This window comes from Trachymyrmex cornetzi, unplaced genomic scaffold (genome assembly GCF_001594075.2).
Source record: "Trachymyrmex cornetzi isolate Tcor2-1 unplaced genomic scaffold, Tcor1.1 scaffold16, whole genome shotgun sequence".
NCBI classification, from domain to species: domain Eukaryota; kingdom Metazoa; phylum Arthropoda; class Insecta; order Hymenoptera; family Formicidae; genus Trachymyrmex; species Trachymyrmex cornetzi.
In genome coordinates this window covers 5,957,597-5,975,320 of record NW_017296201.1, presented here as the reverse complement: position 1 = coordinate 5,975,320, position 17,724 = coordinate 5,957,597, and the positions used below count along the sequence as shown (strand labels likewise).

Below are 17,724 nucleotides of genomic sequence, written 5' to 3'. Positions count from 1 at the left end.
CAAGATGGCCACGTTGGATCAATGAAACGCGAGTAATCGTAGTGAAAACAGAAATTGACAAGTGTGCGGGCGAAGATCGCGGCTTGATCGCGGTGTAAATGGACCATGGGAAAGGACCAGGAGCTGCTCGAGGCAGCGAGAAGCGGCAACGTCACCGTGGTCGAGAAGATCCTCGGCCAGCGAGCCAGGAGGAGTGGTCCACTGGCAAGGTGGGTGTCACCGGAGCCTAGGCTTGACAACTTTTGCCTCGTTGTCGCCTTGCCTCGTTACTGGGGTCATTTCCTCATTCCCAGTTCCCGGCTCGTTATTCTCGACCCTTTTGATGATTTAACGACCCGACGTCTCGTCCCGAGTCCGTCGACACGGGCATGACATCGTCTCGCGCATTCCATTATCGAACCGCCACCGCACGCCGTGCTCATTTCGGTATAGGTACTCCGATACTCCGATTCGCCGTCTCGCCGATAAGATTCTTCGCCGCAAGGATTCTTCGGCCCACGGGCTTGTTCGATTTTGCAATGTTCACCGTGGCGGCGACGATGAAGAAACTCACGCGAATGAGGTTAAACGAACTCCCACGATGAATGACCACCGGCCGTTTTCTTTTTCTTTTTCTCTTTTTCTTTTTCTTTTTATTTCTTTTTTGTTCATGATGATGCTTCTTACGATAATTCCTTCACGATCGATCGAACATGCCGTGTCGTCGTTCGATTAATCCGCGGCTGTCACCGCGATTGACCGCTCGCCAGGATTTCTGCCGTTAATTCTACCGTTAATTGCACGAATCATTGCCTGTGTTTCTACTTTTATTTCGGTCACGGACTCCGTATATCGAGATTCTAATTTTGTGCGTTATTTATAAAATAATGATATTTAATATAAGTATTTTAACTCTTAGTATACCCTGGATGATTTTCTGGTATTTTACTACACACGATGAGTCATTCGTGCTTGAATTAATTTCCATTACTTTAACAAATATACAGAAATTATTAAGTAATTCTTACATATATTTTAACATTTTTAACTTTAGAAAGTATTTGTAAGGTTGTATATTGAAAAAAAATTGTATATAAATGTTGTAACTAATTACTTGATGCTCCTACTTTTTCAAAGAAAAGAAATGTGTAAACACGAATAATCTAATCGTGTGTATTAAAGGTTAATAATACATATATAAAATTAGATAAGGCCAGGAACAAAAATAAAGATGTTAAATTACTAAAATTATCTTAATTTTTGCTCGTTTCTTGGTATTATTTTATTGTACATATTTTTTTAATACATTATACGAGCGTATTTTTTTCAGTTATTGTCAAGTAGTTTAACATTCTCTCTCTTTTTTTTTCTCTTTTACTCCATTTAAAGAGAAAATAACGAATATAATGGTTGAATTTTGTCCTATTACTAGAAACATAATTATAGTGCATTGATATTAGCATTTCGTTCAATAATTCTGTTTACTCGAATTGTTAATGATTTTACCGTGACCATGAATCATATCAAATACGTACACTCGGTGACGTTGTATACAGATATGTTGATACTGAGCAAGGACTTTGTTTCAATTATCGAGAGCCGCACGCAATGTTTCCTGTAACATTTTTCTCTAAGCTGTTAACGTGAAACAATTAGTATCGTTTAACACTCATATCTTTTGTCATGCTATAAAAATATGCAACAGAAATACAAAATGTAGAAATATAAGAAAAAATTGAAACCGCATTGAGACATGAAAATGTATTGTCGCTATTTCCGAGTTTTACCTGCAACACGCTTATCGAGAATCACTCTACTTTCTATTTGCGGTAGTATATAGAGGGATCTATTTGGCGAGTAGCTATATATTTTTAAGGGTCATCGATAACACGGAGCACGCAATAGGCCATCGCCGAAGAAGCGGAGATCTACGATTGGCTCCGTTTTATTTTCCCCACACGACGGAGACATTTAAATCCTTCGCGAATGAATTAACGTTAATTGCAGCCGATTTCACGAACATGTACATTACCGTGGGAATGTCCCCGTAATTTTGCATTTATTCGCGAGAACGCGCTGACGAATAATCGGATAGGCGCGAACGAACGTGTTCGTCCCGACGAAAAAGTTCCGCGCGGAAATAAATTAACGACCGGTGTACGCAATGTCGTCATTATGGTCAAAATCAGAGTAAAACAATTGTTCATTCATCTGTCAAACTGTCGCACGCCCGTCGAGCAACGCGATACTCGCATCGATTCGCGCGATGTTAAAGCCCTAACTACGCCGCTCCATTTTGATATAATATTATCGCATATCTAATCTAATCAATTTAAAATAACGAAAAAAAACTTTAATTGCTGATCCAAATACACATACCTAGAAGTAAATCATTTTATTTCTATATGTCAATCGATTATTTATTTTAATATCGTTATGTATTTTGTAATAGAAATGCACTTTGCTGGATTAATAAAATCAATTTTTATATATCAATTTTATTCTAATCTCAAACTTGTGAAGACTACATTCTATATTAAGAGCCTAAGATACATATCAATGCGAGTCCATTCAAGAGATCGTTGTAAAGCCGCGTAGCATAAAGGAGCCTTAATGCCTTGTACAAGCGTATTCAAACAGACGATTAGTCACCGGACGTGTAGAGCGAGTCGATCGAACGAGAATCCGAATGAATTTATTATCGCACTGCGTCCTCGCCTCATTCAATTATACCGCGATCGCCGATGGTGTCGTTCCAAGCGAGTTGACGCTCACGTAATTAGTGAAACACCGTCGTCTACTCGGCGGCGGTCTTTATTGACCCAGTGCCGCGAACTCCTCGACAAAGACGGACTTTGTCGACGCTACTCGCTCTTTCCCATTAATTAAGTCATGCTACGGCGACGACGTAAGAAGTTCATGGTTTATTTTTCGAGGGACTCGGTGCATGCGTGCGTGCGTGCGTGCATGCGTGCGCACGTGCTACAAGCACATTCATGCATTTTAAGAATGACTGCATCGTGCGACGATGCAAAAAGGTGAAAGATATTGAGAGCGAGAGAGACCGAAGAAAAATCTGTTTATTATTCAGGGATCAGCTCTGCTCCAGAATATACATAAGATCAATATTATTATACAAGATTGACAAATATACAGAGTGACAAGAAAGTTTTGTATGTTTATCAAATCAAGTAGCAAGCTGACGTTATTTATTGTCATTTTGATGTCAAAATGATACTAAAGACATCAAAATAAAGATAAATAACGTCAATTTGGTTCTTAGATAATAATCGTGGTTGTCACTTCTCCTGTTTTCGGCTGAAGACTCCGGCTTTTGACTAAATTTTTGGTACGAAAAAATTTCCGATTACCCATTTCCAACATTTTACTTTTAAATTTGCGCGTCGATTTTCTTTCGTCTTTTTGAACGATAACCCTTAGATCTGATAATCTTTTTTTAGAGAACGCATTAGAAAACAGTATAAATTTTCATAACAATCGATCTTTTGTAAAACTGTCGTAATCTTTGGCAGGAGGGTCATATCTAATAACCTTTTTTTTTTTAGAAAACGCACTACAAAACGATTTTAGTTTTGATAATTTTTATACTATTAATCGATATCTGGCAAAATAATGGAATCTTCGGTAGAAGAACCATCAATCTCCGATGGAACACTAATCGAAAGATAGTAATATGTATTAAAAAACAAACTTTGAAGTATTACTTATACTTTATTTAATACCAAAAATACTCTGTACTAAAAGATTTTCATTGGATGGTGAATTGAAAATCACCCAATTAGCTGCCTGGGAAGATTGATCCGTGAAAAGATCATTGATGCCCATCTTTCCAAAGCGCAACCATCATTGATGCACATCTTTCCAAAGTGTCTTATATAAAGTTTCTATCAAAGCTGAAGCTATTTTAAATATTAATTATTATTTTCGATGTTTAATAAGACATAATTATAGTTCAAAATTTGTTTCATTATAAATATACATTATTAACGATTTTGTGAACACAAAACTTTATAGCCAAACTTTTTTGTCACTCTGTACACTCTAGCCTGGATTATATCTTCCTTGGATATGATAGATGTCAAAATATGAAGGAAAACCAATTATAAATCAAAGGAACAGACAAAAAAGTTTTTATCTAATATCAACTGATGACTGTTGCTCCGATATTAAGATTGAACTTTAATTCGAGTAAGATACTTAATATTAAAAAGTAAAAATATACTATTACATTTTTATTATAGAAACCAGAGTGACACATAAAATGTGCGATAAATTTTTCATTGCATGCATTTACCATTTGAAAATCAAATATTACATAAAAAGCAGTTGGAGAGCTTTGTAATTTTTCTCTACCGTCCTTTAAGGACTGGAAAAGAGGGCGACGATTCGCCGTCGGTGATTCTTAATGTATCATAACGAACGCGCTGCTTCTCTAACGAATTGTCTCTCGTGCCTGTCGTCGGTGCCGCACAACTTGTCCGTAACTACAAAGCCAGCCCGCGGCAACTTCTCCCGCGCGATTTCTTCTCGTTACTCCGCGACCTCTTCACCGCCCAACACGCGCTTGCCTTTTTGCCCTCCTCGTCGAGATCACAGAAAAGCAATATAAAATGCGACCGCCCTGAGAGAGCGTCCCCGAGCCCCTCGATGCTACCCCGTCGGGGAGCTGAGAATATTTTGCGATGCTAATCGCGAAGTGGACGCACCACTTTTCGTGTACGAGCGCCCGCGAATATATGTTTATCCTTTGTTCGTCGTTCGCTTTTTTTTTTTTACTTTGTATAGGTGCGATAATTTTAATCACAGCTTCGTGAAAGACAGCTAGGAAAAATCTCACGGGATAAAACGTAAGAAAATCGATATAGTAAAATGTGAATTATGTAATATAGAGTATAAATATTCATACTTCACACATGATGTGTATAGTAAAGTCATATTTTCGAAAGTAATTTCGTGCCCATTGTAAACGTATCAGAATCCAATAAATTTTAATCGGTTGATTTGTGCTTGCTTCACAGTATTTGTGATTAAATTAAAATATATTGAAGTTAAGTATACAGGGTGTCCCAGACTTTGCTTGATATCCGTTAAAAGCAGGTTTTTGAGATGATTTCAAGATGAAAATCCTAATATCAAAAATGTCGGGGCTACAGTAGTTATTAAATGAGAAGCATTAAAGCTACCCAATTGAACTTCGATTCACTATTGTGCCATGCTTTAGCGAATTTCGAACAGTTTAATTGGCTAACTTTAAACCCTGCTTATTTAAAAACTATTTAACTTCGACATTTTTATATTAGGATTTTCGTTCTGAAATGATCTCAGGAATCTGCTATTAATAGGTGTTGCGTGAAGTCTGGGACACCCTATATATTTAGATGCGCGTTCCTTTACCGAAGAAAAATCATGTCTATACTTTTTTAAGATTAAAATTTGCTGTTATTATTACTTTTAGGCACTCCGTGTAATGTATACTTAAACCTGTTTCTCTTTTCTTCACGGTACCTGTCGTCAAATTTTTCTGAAGAGGACATTCGGCTACGTCAGCACGTATCGTACCTCTCTTCTTTGCCGGAGGAAACTATCGATTGATGCCCTAGCACCCCTCACATGTATACACCCTCACAGCTTTCAGCTTCTCTCTCACACGCTCGTTCCCTCTTCCTCCCTTTCCTATCTCAGCCCCTTTTCCTCTCCCCTCTTTATTGCTTTCTCTTTTGCTCCTTCTCCCTCTCAGCCTAGTTTTCCTCTACACTTTGCCTCCGGCATAAGGGTGCGTTTGTGCTAGACTCTACACTCACGTTCATGGAGTCGAAAAGAGCTCTACTGTATTCCGTTTATCCATTCGTATTTTATATTTCTAATCCTACTCTTAAGATATTTTAAAATTCTATTATAATATTATGGTCGAACAAGTAGATATTTATTAAATATATAAATACTATACATAATAATTTATAAATATCATTTTCGATCCTTTCTAAAGTAATACAGCGATAATCAAATATTAAAATCCATGAAATTATTTTTCAATTTATTTTAATATTACATTTATTTTATGTTAAAAGTAAATTTATGTAATTTTATATTTGTATTAAACGTTTTTTAATACACTCTCTTAAAATTACGTATTCAATTATTTGCACACTTTTGCTTTGAACATACTAAACACTGAGAGAAAACGAAATAATTATGATACAACTATAAATTTGATAACTTTTGCAATTTAAGTGATTTACCTGTAACTAGTTTTACAAAGGAATAGCAACTAAAGTAGTATTGACTACTATAAAAAATATAGTCATGGTAATAATATTTAGGTACTAGTAGTTGGTAGTGAAATAGTGACTCAATTACATTGAGTAGTTACTTAGACTTCGGCAAATAAATATAACAATTACATTTTTCTAGTTTAGACAAAAACTTTTTTTTAATAAAGCACTTTATACCATAGCAACTAATTAATCATTGGTGAAGTAACTTTAAGGAGTATATTTAAAATCTTTTCTCTAAAATCGCTTAGCACGAATAGTACGCGGCATTGTCACCAGAGGGATGTAGTAGAGTTCAGTTTTTCCTAAAAAGAAAACCACTCAGCTTACAATAAAAGCTTACAATAAAAGCAGCATTGGTTTCGAACTTGGAAGACAAAAATAAATGAAAAATGCATACAAAAATTTGTAACTATGCATTAAAAGTTTTAATAAAAATAATAAGTAAATTAAGTGAACTAAGAAAATATAGTAATATTAATCATTTGTAATTGATTAATAGCTACATTTAGGGGAAAGGGGGGTAAGATGACGAAGAGGATAAGATAATGAATCGTTAATTTTTTAAAGATAATAATAGATGAAAAGTAGATGCTTAACTCATTAAAGGCTTTAGATAATAATACACAATCTCTTATAGTTTGAATTCAATCCGAACTCGAAAAACAATAAATCAGTCTTTTTACCCCCTCATAGAAATTAGGAAAAATCGACAAACCTTAAGATCGTCATCTTACCCCCCTTTCCCCTACATTGTATCCTTAGTTTGCCATCTATATAATAGAGTCCTTGTTTATTCTGTAGGTTAAACAAAGCATCTATCGTATAGGTCGCGGACTAAGTGCACAATATAAATGTAGCTATAATTACTATATAGTTAATGTTACTATATATTTTTTTTAGTTTATTTAATTTAATATTCTTATTAAAATTTTATAATATATACAGGGTGTCCCGTAAGTGCTTTGGTGTAGATAGAGCGGACTAAACTGAATCGAAAAGTCCTCTACTGTTTTGCAATTTTCGCTACAGTTAACAAGATATTAATTGCTGAAAATTACTGAATATTGTGGTCTTCAATAATTTTTTACTCAAATACTATCAACTTTACAGAAAAACTGCAAGAGACAAAAATCGTTTATTTTCTTCTCATAGAACTCTAAGAATTTTTTCAGAATTTTTTAATACTGCATTTTCTTATTTTTACCAACATGAGAAGATATGGTATTAAAAAATTCGGAAAAAATTCTCAGAACTTTATGAGAAGAAAATAAACAATTTTTGTCTCGCTGTTTTTTTTGTAGAGTTTGATAGTATTTGAGTAAAAAATTATTGAAAACCAATATTCAATGATTTTTAGTAATTAATATCTCGTTAATCATTGCGAAAATTGCAAAATGGTACATGACTTTTCGACTCAGTTTAGTCCGCTCTATCTACACAAAAACTTACGGTACACCCTGTATATAGTTGAGTATAACGGCGCTATTTATAGTGCAACTACAAATTTATATACTTTCTTTTACGATATTGGAAAGAACAATAGCTATGATTATTAACGCTGCTGAAAGCTGACCCACGATGCCCATTTCGATCGCACTTCTTGATTAAAACCAACAAGAAATTACCATTATACAGTATCCAACAGACGGTCATACCACCATGATCGTCCTCCCCTCTATCTCTTGCCCTCCATCTCATTCGTAATGTTCAGCGATGTAGGGATACCGGGCGATGTCCTTTTTGCAGACAATCTTCAGGGTTTAATTAAGGAACTTGGGAGAGTGGATGAACTCGATGAATGGGGCGAACGCGAAAAGTGAAAGGGCGACGGGAGTAAAGAGAGGGAGAAGGGGAAAAAGAGAGTCAAATGTTCTTTACTAACCAGGATAGCAGCACGCGAACGTTTCTTGGTCATTCCATAGTATATACGCACTTCGCACGTGCATGTGTGCGGAAACGCACACGCATGACAGCGCAACGCGTTTGTGTACAGCTTTAAGAATTGTGCATCACCCTCGTTGTTGGGACGTGGAAAACGAACAGCCATCTCAGCTCGACGATCGGAAGAGAAGGCGAAATAGTGAGAGACGCCGATAGGAAGACAGAGATTGGGAGTAAAGAGAGAGAGAAGGGTAGAAAAAGAGAGTCAAATGTTCTTTATTAACCAGGATAGCAGCACGCGAACGTTCCTTGGTCATTTCATAGTATATACGCACTTCGCACGTGCATGTGTGCGGAAACGCACACGCATGACATCGCAACGCGTTTGTGTACAGCTTTAAGAATTGTGCATCACCCTCGTTGTTGTTGGGACGTGGAAAACAAACAGCCATCTCAGCTCGACGATCGGGAGAGAAGGCGAAATAGTGAGAGACGCCGATAGGAAGACGGAGAGCGCGGAATTGTGCGATCGAGCATACAGAGTCTCTCTCTCTAAAGCTTATAAATTGCACCGTGGATACAAGAAAACAAAGAAAAATTAAGAACAGAAAAGTACAACGTCGTTAACAAAATCGATTATTAAAAATTCATTTTGCGAGACGCTTAAAAGCAACCACGCTTCTTTTTAACATTGATGATGCTCATTATTTTTTTTTTGCATGGTACACGATTTTCTTTGAGTGGTGTGTACGTTTTGGCACGCCTGTAATGTCGCTCTTATGCGATACAATTTTCTTTTTGATCTCTGTTACAATGGCTTAAGAGTTTCTCGAGGAGGTGAAGGGGAGAACTTAGTCGATCGTCGCGTGCTGCCTACGGAAAGTCAGCGATTTAGAGTGCGTATATCCGAGGGGTTAATGACGACGTTAGTTAATGACGGTGTGCTTTGATGTGCCGCTCGTATACTGGAAAAAAGTCTCCCGCTTACGTAATTGTTTTGTAAACTGAGCGCGATGCTTTGACGGCGACGTCACATGGGGGCGTGGGATTAAAATGTGTGTACGCTCTTTTAACAAGGGAAAAGTTTCTGCATTTCCTTCATACATGCGAGTTTGCGATCGATAATGGATTCCAGCGATTTAGATCGCTTGGAACTGATACGATAGTAATCAGTGATTCATTATAAAGTTGTCTTTTAAATCTATATATCAATTGAATCAATCATTTTCTTTCTTTCCTTCCTTCCCCTCCCTCTTTCTTGTGTTTCTTTCTTTATGGAACAAAGTTTAATTAATTACATATCATATATTATAAGAAATAATAAAATATTTGAATTTGCTTGTAGACGTAATATATCTAACAATTCTACATTGAGAAAAAATGTACTTAATTTTGATAAATAATTGTTTGAATAGTGCTAATGTAACATTATTTATTTACGGGAAATAAATATTTGCTAAACAAAAAAAATATAATAAATAAAACAAATTAATGGTTCTCGTATCAAATAAACATATGTTTATATTTAGTAAATATTCAACTGACACTATTCAAACAAATATATTTATTAAAATTTAGTATATTTTTCTCTCTCAGTGTAGCATTTATTATATTAAAAACATATCGGTAAAAGAATTCATAATTCCTGATAGTCATAGGTTTATCTTCTAGATGATAGACTGAGGGTGGAATGTACATACATATATATTTTTGCGCTTCACTCCTCATATCGAAGATATATAAGAGCTGTGCAAATACCGTGCTCGAGTTGTAGCATTTATTAGTCGTCTAATGTCAACATTATGCTATCTAATAACATTTCTCATTAAGACGTACTTTGATGCGAATATAAATGTATAGCGTACTGTATAAAAATACATTGTACAGGTTGCGAATTATTTTGTTTTTTCAAGATATATCACTTTGCGATATTGTCAACCGCCGAAATGTCGCCCTCTTTTCGCAAACATTTCTTAAATCATTGCTTTCTAACGCCCGTAATATTTTAACCTCGGTATCTAGCGCGACGAGAATATAATGAGCAGTGTATTTAATGGGTTAATTAGGTGTTGGCAATAAACTTACTGTTACGTGTCCAGCATTACAACAACACTATGTCGGATGACTATGTCGGTTAGGCAATATCGCACTTACGGCACGTACGATCGCGTCGGAGCTTTATTACTGTGAAATGAAAACGTTAATTGCGGCTTTTCATGTTGATCCATTACTGCGCATAAATGCTCAGTTCATGTCGCCAATAAATTTCTCATTACGGGCCTTTAAAAGATTTTAATTTCGATTATGCGCTTAATTTTTTTCTTTTCCACGGCGAGACTTAGTCTCACCTGTCCTCCTATCTTGCAAAATAAAAAAAGAAAAAAAGAATTCACTTTTATATAAACTTTATTCGGATCTTTTTTTTGAATATTCTCGAAATCCAGTCAATTCAAGCGCCTTTGAACGCGGATACTCGACGCTTCGAGGATGGCTGAATAGCCGCCGGCTTTCCTCCCCCTTCGTTTCACCAATCAAATCCACTTGGAGAGAGACGGGATAACGAGAAATTCCTCTATCGGCAAAGCGTTGCAGGAATATCTGGATATCCGATTCAATAAAAGGAAGCAGAAAGGTGGCAAGAGGGCGGGAGTCATAAGTCGCCGGAGAGGAACGCTCTACTATATAGTGCACCTCTTCCGCTTTTCCCGAGGGTGCCGTCGTTTACACGGTGTTTGCGGGGGCGCGACATTTATCTCCGCGCGAGCGCAACAAAGGCACGTAATGAGAACATGTGTTGGACGCAGGAAGCTTCATTAGCGAGCCTGTTCCTTTTCACGAGGCACATTATGTCATCTAACGATCTGCGATGTGCAGATATCGCGATTTTTCGGCGTAGCGAATTCATGCCGTATGTCGTGCACTTTCTCGAATTACGAATCAGAAATAAAATTAAGAAATACAGCGGTTGATTCGACATTGAATCATTGAATAGCTTTTGAATTAAAAACAATTAATATGCAAATTTAATTCTTGCAGCGAATTAAATTTGTTGAATTGTATACTATAAGATTATCTTGTAAAAACATTTGAAGTATTGTATTTTATTGTTTATCCTATCGTTATTTGATACTTTTGCGATAAATAATTAAATTATTCAAGGTAGTTATCGCGACTTAATAAAAGCAATAAAATGAACATTAAAAATGTTTCGACAATTTATACTATATGAAAAATAAATTAATCGATTTTCTGTTGTACGATTGAGCAATATTTTTACTTACAGTTTACGTCGGGGACCAGGTGCTAATGTGCAAGACGCCAGTGGATATTCAGCCCTTCATCACGCAGCCCTAAATGGGCATAGGTACAATATCTTAAATATTTTTTGAAAGATTATTAAAGATTATTGTTTAAAGTACTCTCTTTAGTACTTTTTCAAATTATTAAAATTGATGTTCTCCTTTTTATCGAATTTTTTAAACATAACTGTATTGTCTCTAATGTTTCCTAAAACATTCATTTGCAGAGACGTAGTCAGATTGCTGCTCCAATATGAGGCTTCCACCAATGTCGTCGATGCTAAAGGTTCCTCGCCGCTTCATTTGGCAGCTTGGGCTGGGGACGCGGAAATTGTACGATTAATTCTTAATCAAGGTCCATCGGTACCAAAAGTGAATCTTGCGGTTAGTAGCATATCTATTATCAAAACGTTTTGTTAAAATAAATGATTTTAGAATATATTTCAAGAGTCTGTAACACTCAGAGTATGTTTTGTAGTATCTTTTTATTGAAGTGTAATGCAAGAAATAATTTTTTATGGTTATCAGAAATAATATCTTACTATATAATTTAATTTATGGAAGTAGCTTTGATGAATGTCGCAAATTAATGTGTAATATCTAAAAAAAGCTTTAAATATCGTTTGGTTACAGACAAAGGATAACGAAACTGCATTGCATTGTGCCGCACAGTACGGACACACGGAAGTGGTGGCACAGCTGTTGCAATACGGATGCGACCCTAGTATCCGCAACAGCCGCGGAGAATCCGCGCTCGACCTCGCTGCGCAATATGGCAGGTAAATCGCACATACAACTATATCTTTTCCAGCGACTCAATATTTTCCCATATACACTTCATGATATTTGCGGATATTAAATTTCGGGATCTATATTACTATTTCGATTGGGATTCATGCTAAGCATCACCGTAACATAATCGTGGCGTTTCTTACAGATTGGAAACTGTGGAGTTACTCGTGCGAACGCATCCTGAATTAATTGAATCACTTCGTAATTCTTCCTCATCTCTGATCTTCCCGCATACACCATTGCATTTAGCTTCACGCAATGGCCACAGGTAAGAGTTAATTTATTTGGTACATATATGTTAAGAGAATAATTCATAATTACTAGAAAGTTTCATTAAATTAACTATCAAGTTTATTATATTTAATAATACTGATTGTGAGACAAACATTATTTTAAAAACGCAGATGCTTCATTTTCCCTTTTTATCACAATTTAGCAGTTTTAATTATATTTGGCGCGACATATTATACAATACGATGCCGCTACCATCACACGTTCGGGTATTTTTGTTTATCTAAGGACTGCATATAACTTCTTCCCGCGAAATGGTTACGCTAATTACTGGATAATGCGCAACATGTATTGTGTTCGAGTACAACAATGGATTCGTTCGAGCTAACCATAACGATGTCGAGCCATTTGCAGCGCTGGCTATTAGAGCCAATCAGAGAGCACCGCGTTACGTAATCCCGTCGAATGCGATATATGCGTCCTCCGACTGGCATGATCCGATCCAACCCTCTACTGGTTACACGTCCCATATTACCGTTCCGTCGATTGCCCTCTCGTCCCTCCTCGAACCACGCGAATGCATCCGATCGCATCACACCGTCAGCCGTTCTGTCCATCCGTGCGGATTGCTGACCGCCTCCCGATTACGAGAATCGTATTAATCACTACCGCCGAAACGTATCGACCTATATTAATCGTGATGGCAAAGCAGCAGAATTCCTTTGCGTCTTAAAAAAAATATCGGTTTCTTGCATTATGCTGTTTGTATTGAAATATATCGCTGCACGTATTTAATGAATAATAAATCGGTATTGAACTGGAGTGGAAGAACCTTCTGTGTGGAAGAAATAATGTCATAATCGTAGCCACGCATCTTGTGTAATATTATTCAATTAACTGAACCGCGTAATAGGGTGACAAAGAAGGAAGAGCGGATAATCGATTATCTCGAACCCACATGATCAAATGGCGGAGACTATAATCGCTACTATTATTCCTCGATAATCGCGAGAAATTCTTTGGTCTCTTACAATCGATGATAGTAAATTTGATTTCGGTAACATCGGCGTCGTAACATCTCCGTTACCTAGTTGTTTCGCATTTAGCATTTGGTGCCGAGCGATACGTTCTCGTTTAACAGGGCGATGCTAGTCCGTAATCCCGCTGAGCTTTTTGTATAATCGACGCCACGGAGACGAGAGAGAGAGTGGTGGGCAGCGAGGGGATGGACGATCGTAACAGTCCGGTTGGCGGTCGAATCGAATCGTGAATCGCCGCGAAACGGCAGTCACATTGTAATCGGGTATAACGCCGGTTTTTCTATGCAGCCTCGCAGCCGGTAATCGCTTTAACCGGCGCTTGCCGCTTATAATGCGATCGTATCGCGATATACAGTCCGGCGGCTGCATTTTCCGTCGATGCCAGCGCGAGGGTGCAGCAGAATTGGCCGGGGGTGGTGGCGTGGGATGGGCGTGAGAGAGAGAGAGCGTGCAGAACGTGACATTTTATCGCTCGAATTTTGGTTAAATAACGGCGCGCGAGACGTTTGCGCCTGTACGAGTGCGAACGCGTACGCACGAGCTGTTTGGACGTTTGGGCTAGATCAGCGTTTCTCAAACTGCAAATATGGAAAACGCCATGAGGGAAATTTTAGCGCATTAATAAAAAGTCTGTATGAATTCATACACTTCTACTGTTGGTCATGAATAACGGATCACTTGAATTTATTAAGATCTATCTCAATAATGTTTAAATAAAATCACGTTTAAATAAAATTACGTCTTATATATTCCTACTATATTTTACACATGCAGGTTTATCCACATTTTCTTTTCTATACTTTTTCTTTTAAACTACTATTTAAACTTTCTCTCTGTCCATTCCGAATCTATTTGTTGAATATGTCAGAAGTTAGCGACATCTCGCAAAATTTGAGAGTCTCTGGGGTAGATGTACGCGCGCACGCAGGCACGTATGGGGGAAGGGGGTTGCGTACATTGCGACGGTTGGACTCACGCACGCGTTTCACGCGCGCACCACGATATTTAGTGGATCTACTCGCGGAGTAATGTCTATTATCGGATTCAATATCGATGCTCTCGGTAAGCCAGTATACAAATACCCCTATGCTACGGTAATAACAACATAGGTGCACGCGAATCCGATCTTCAGCCGCCAATCCTATATGCGACGGACGGCTGCGGTCACCGCAGTTGGTGCATAGTCTATCCGATAGAAGGAGAGCAAAATCTGTATTTCGATTAGGCGCTGATAGCAAACGCATCTCTTGTAGTCTTAATGGCTTGTCGATGGATGGAAGTCGCAGAATCCAGACGCTTCGAGGTCGCATAAAACCTAGAAGCATTTGGTTTTCTCGTTTCGAGATTTATCTACAAATTATAACCGATAATTTATTACTTTGTTCCTTAATACTTTTTAAACTGGATTTTAATTTTTATTTTTTTAACGAGAGAAGCGTAACAAAATGCAAAACTATTCAAACACAATCTAATTTTTCTTTACGTAATCATATAACACATGTGGCTACTTTTAATAATTTTGGAACCGTCTTGCAAATTTTATGGGTCTCGTTATATTTGTTATATAAAATAAGATGCAATGAAATATTTGCTTTGTTGCAGAGCGGTCGTGGAGGTTCTCCTTGCTGCTGGAGTTGACGTCAATACGAGAACGTCAGCGGGTACTGCGATGCACGAGGCCGCGCTTTGCGGCAAGATGGAAGTAGTACGGGCGCTGTTAGATCGCGGAGTGGATTTGGGCATTAGGGATTCTCGGCAAAACACGGTGCTTGATCTTCTGGGACAGTTTCCGCCGCATGTCACTCAAGATATCACAGCGGTGATAAAAAGTACGGCTGCATTCGCATACAATTTATTTTCATAACATTACGACCGATATATTTATGTACATGTATGTATGTTTGTATATATATATATATATATGTGTGTGTGTGTGTGTATACGTATATATAATATATATATATACACATATATGTAATTAAAGTGGAACGTCTGTTGAGAGAACGTACGTTTCCAGTTTGCTGCAGCGTTTAATTAAATCGCTCTTAGCCATATATAAAGATTTGTGTGTATATTTGCATAACGTTATATTAAGCACATGGGATTAATCCTGAACTCTGTTTCTGCATACATTACGTGTGAATAATAAAACGACACGTCTGTGATAATTTTTATCATAACTTACATCATATAATAACGATGATCATAAATTCTCATTCTTGAAAGTGCTGTACATGTTAGGAGTATTAAAAAATCAATTTCGAATTTTTAGTACCTTGTTTTCTTCTTATTCACTGCCTTGCATCTGCAGCACTGCTCTTTTTATTAGTTTTGTTCCTTGAAAAGATTTGTGACTATGTGTTTTATGATCACTGTATACAATTACATGCCCTCGTCGATTTTGAAACAGGGCATCGGTCTTCCTCCGGTGTGGAAAGTGACGCCGATAGCGAGAACTTGCCGCCAATTCCGGTACAGGGTGGCGATTCATTGGGCAGCCCCTACGAAAATGTTCGTCCGGAGGATGATCTTTCCCCCGCGGAAGGAACGTCGCCTACTCAATGGCAGTTCTATCATAAGCCTCGGGACGATGATCGTCGCGTTTCCGGTACATCCGTCATGTCATTGTGAGTATTTTTCTTTACATTCTTTGCATGTTATTCGTTGCAATATTTTTCATTACGCATATATCAAATCTTTCCCCTATTTCCCTTTACTGATTCTATACGATGTGATGGATAACGATACATGCTTATCTAGTACAAACAGAGAACATCTAGTACAAATAATATGTGTTCATGATATTAGCAAGATATTAATTCGGTAGTAAACAAATAATTTACCATCAGAGAAATATTACGAGAAAATTATATATACATATATATGATTGGATGAAAGAGAGAAAGAGAGAAATAGCCGTATGATATACCGACTATTCAAAAATCATTTCGACGTATAAATATTTATTAGAATGTATTGAACGATATCTAACAACGTGTAGTAATAAAACTGACAGATTTCAAGCATTTATTACACTTTACAAAAATTTTAATTACACGCATCGAACATTCATATATATATTCTCATATATAATCATTTGAGAGGTTTGGGACTTCGCACGTAAAATATAGTGAAAAAGTATTTCTCTATCATTTAGACCATCTTCATAGAGGTCTCGCAGAAAAAAATAAAAGCTGCGATTGCATCGGGTAAGCGCAGAGGCTCGTAATATTTTGCAAAAAGGCTCCGTGCGCGCACAGCGGCTGCGGCTGTGCTTTAATATAGAAGATGTTGGACAAACAAAAGCGTAGACGTGGACGGAGCGCGGAGTGAATGAGTGAGTACCGGCCAAGCACTGGGATGATGACGGCTGGTGCTGGCGCTGCTGCTACCACCGTTGGTACCCGTAGGAGGTGGAGAAGGTTGTAGGTGGAGGTTCTCGAACCGAAAAGGGAACCTGGATATGGGGCGGTGCCAGGGGGTGAAACGCGAAGGTGGAGGAAGAGGTTGGAGGAGGTGGCACGACCGCGTGTAGCCCCAGCGCGTTAAGCACCGCTTGGCTTGGTTTAATTTTCCTGATGTAGGCAGGCGAGATGGTGGGTCCGACCGCCTCGTTCGCCCCTAGGTCACCCCCGCTGCATCACCCCATTGGTACTCTGTGCCAGTGCTACCGTTCTAGCTGCTAAGCCCGACTGGTTGGCTCGAGTACAGCGAGTGAGAAAGAGAAAGACGAAGACATAGGGCGATAGAGAAACGGTGAGGGAAAAGTAAGGGAGAGTAAGGGAGCGAACAAATGAGAAAGAGGGATACGTAATATGTACGAGTGGAAGAGGGAGAAAGAGAGTAAGAGAACGTGGGAGCTCTCGTTGATGTTCCGCACTTCTACCATCAATGTTTGACGTCGGTAGCCCCGGCTTGGCCGCCTCGAAATGAATCCATCACGTTAAACAATGTAAATGTTAGCCCGTCTCAGCATAAAACTAATAACCATTGCTCTCTCCCTCGTGCTACAAGCGCGTGGCCTCCGCAACCTCTCGGGGCTGCAAGCTCCTTTTTCGTTTCTCTTTTCCACATTCGTCGCGTTCCGTCCTGGTCGACGTGGCCTCATTAAAAAGTTGACGCTTACCTATGAATGTCTTCAATTGAAGCATATTTTGTCAATGGAAGCAGCTGTCTTTTCTACATGTATACACACAATTTACATTT

At 38.0% G+C, this 17,724-nt stretch overlaps 1 protein-coding gene across 2 annotated transcripts in view; it reads left to right on the top strand.

The window, feature by feature from the left end:
- The first annotated feature begins 5 nt into the window (after positions 1 to 5).
- Positions 6 to 17,724, top strand: part of LOC108758835 (ankyrin repeat and SAM domain-containing protein 1A) — a 49,966-nt gene continuing 32,247 nt past the window's right edge. For both annotated transcript variants that reach the window (XM_018503991.1, XM_018503990.1), the window contains exons 1-7: positions 6 to 209; positions 11,440 to 11,520; positions 11,683 to 11,839; positions 12,089 to 12,234; positions 12,393 to 12,515; positions 15,121 to 15,347; positions 15,929 to 16,145. In XM_018503991.1, coding sequence (XP_018359493.1) covers positions 106 to 209; positions 11,440 to 11,520; positions 11,683 to 11,839; positions 12,089 to 12,234; positions 12,393 to 12,515; positions 15,121 to 15,347; positions 15,929 to 16,145 — 1,055 coding nt within the window. In that variant the 5' untranslated portion in view covers positions 6 to 105. The remainder of the gene's footprint in view (positions 210 to 11,439; positions 11,521 to 11,682; positions 11,840 to 12,088; positions 12,235 to 12,392; positions 12,516 to 15,120; positions 15,348 to 15,928; positions 16,146 to 17,724) is intronic.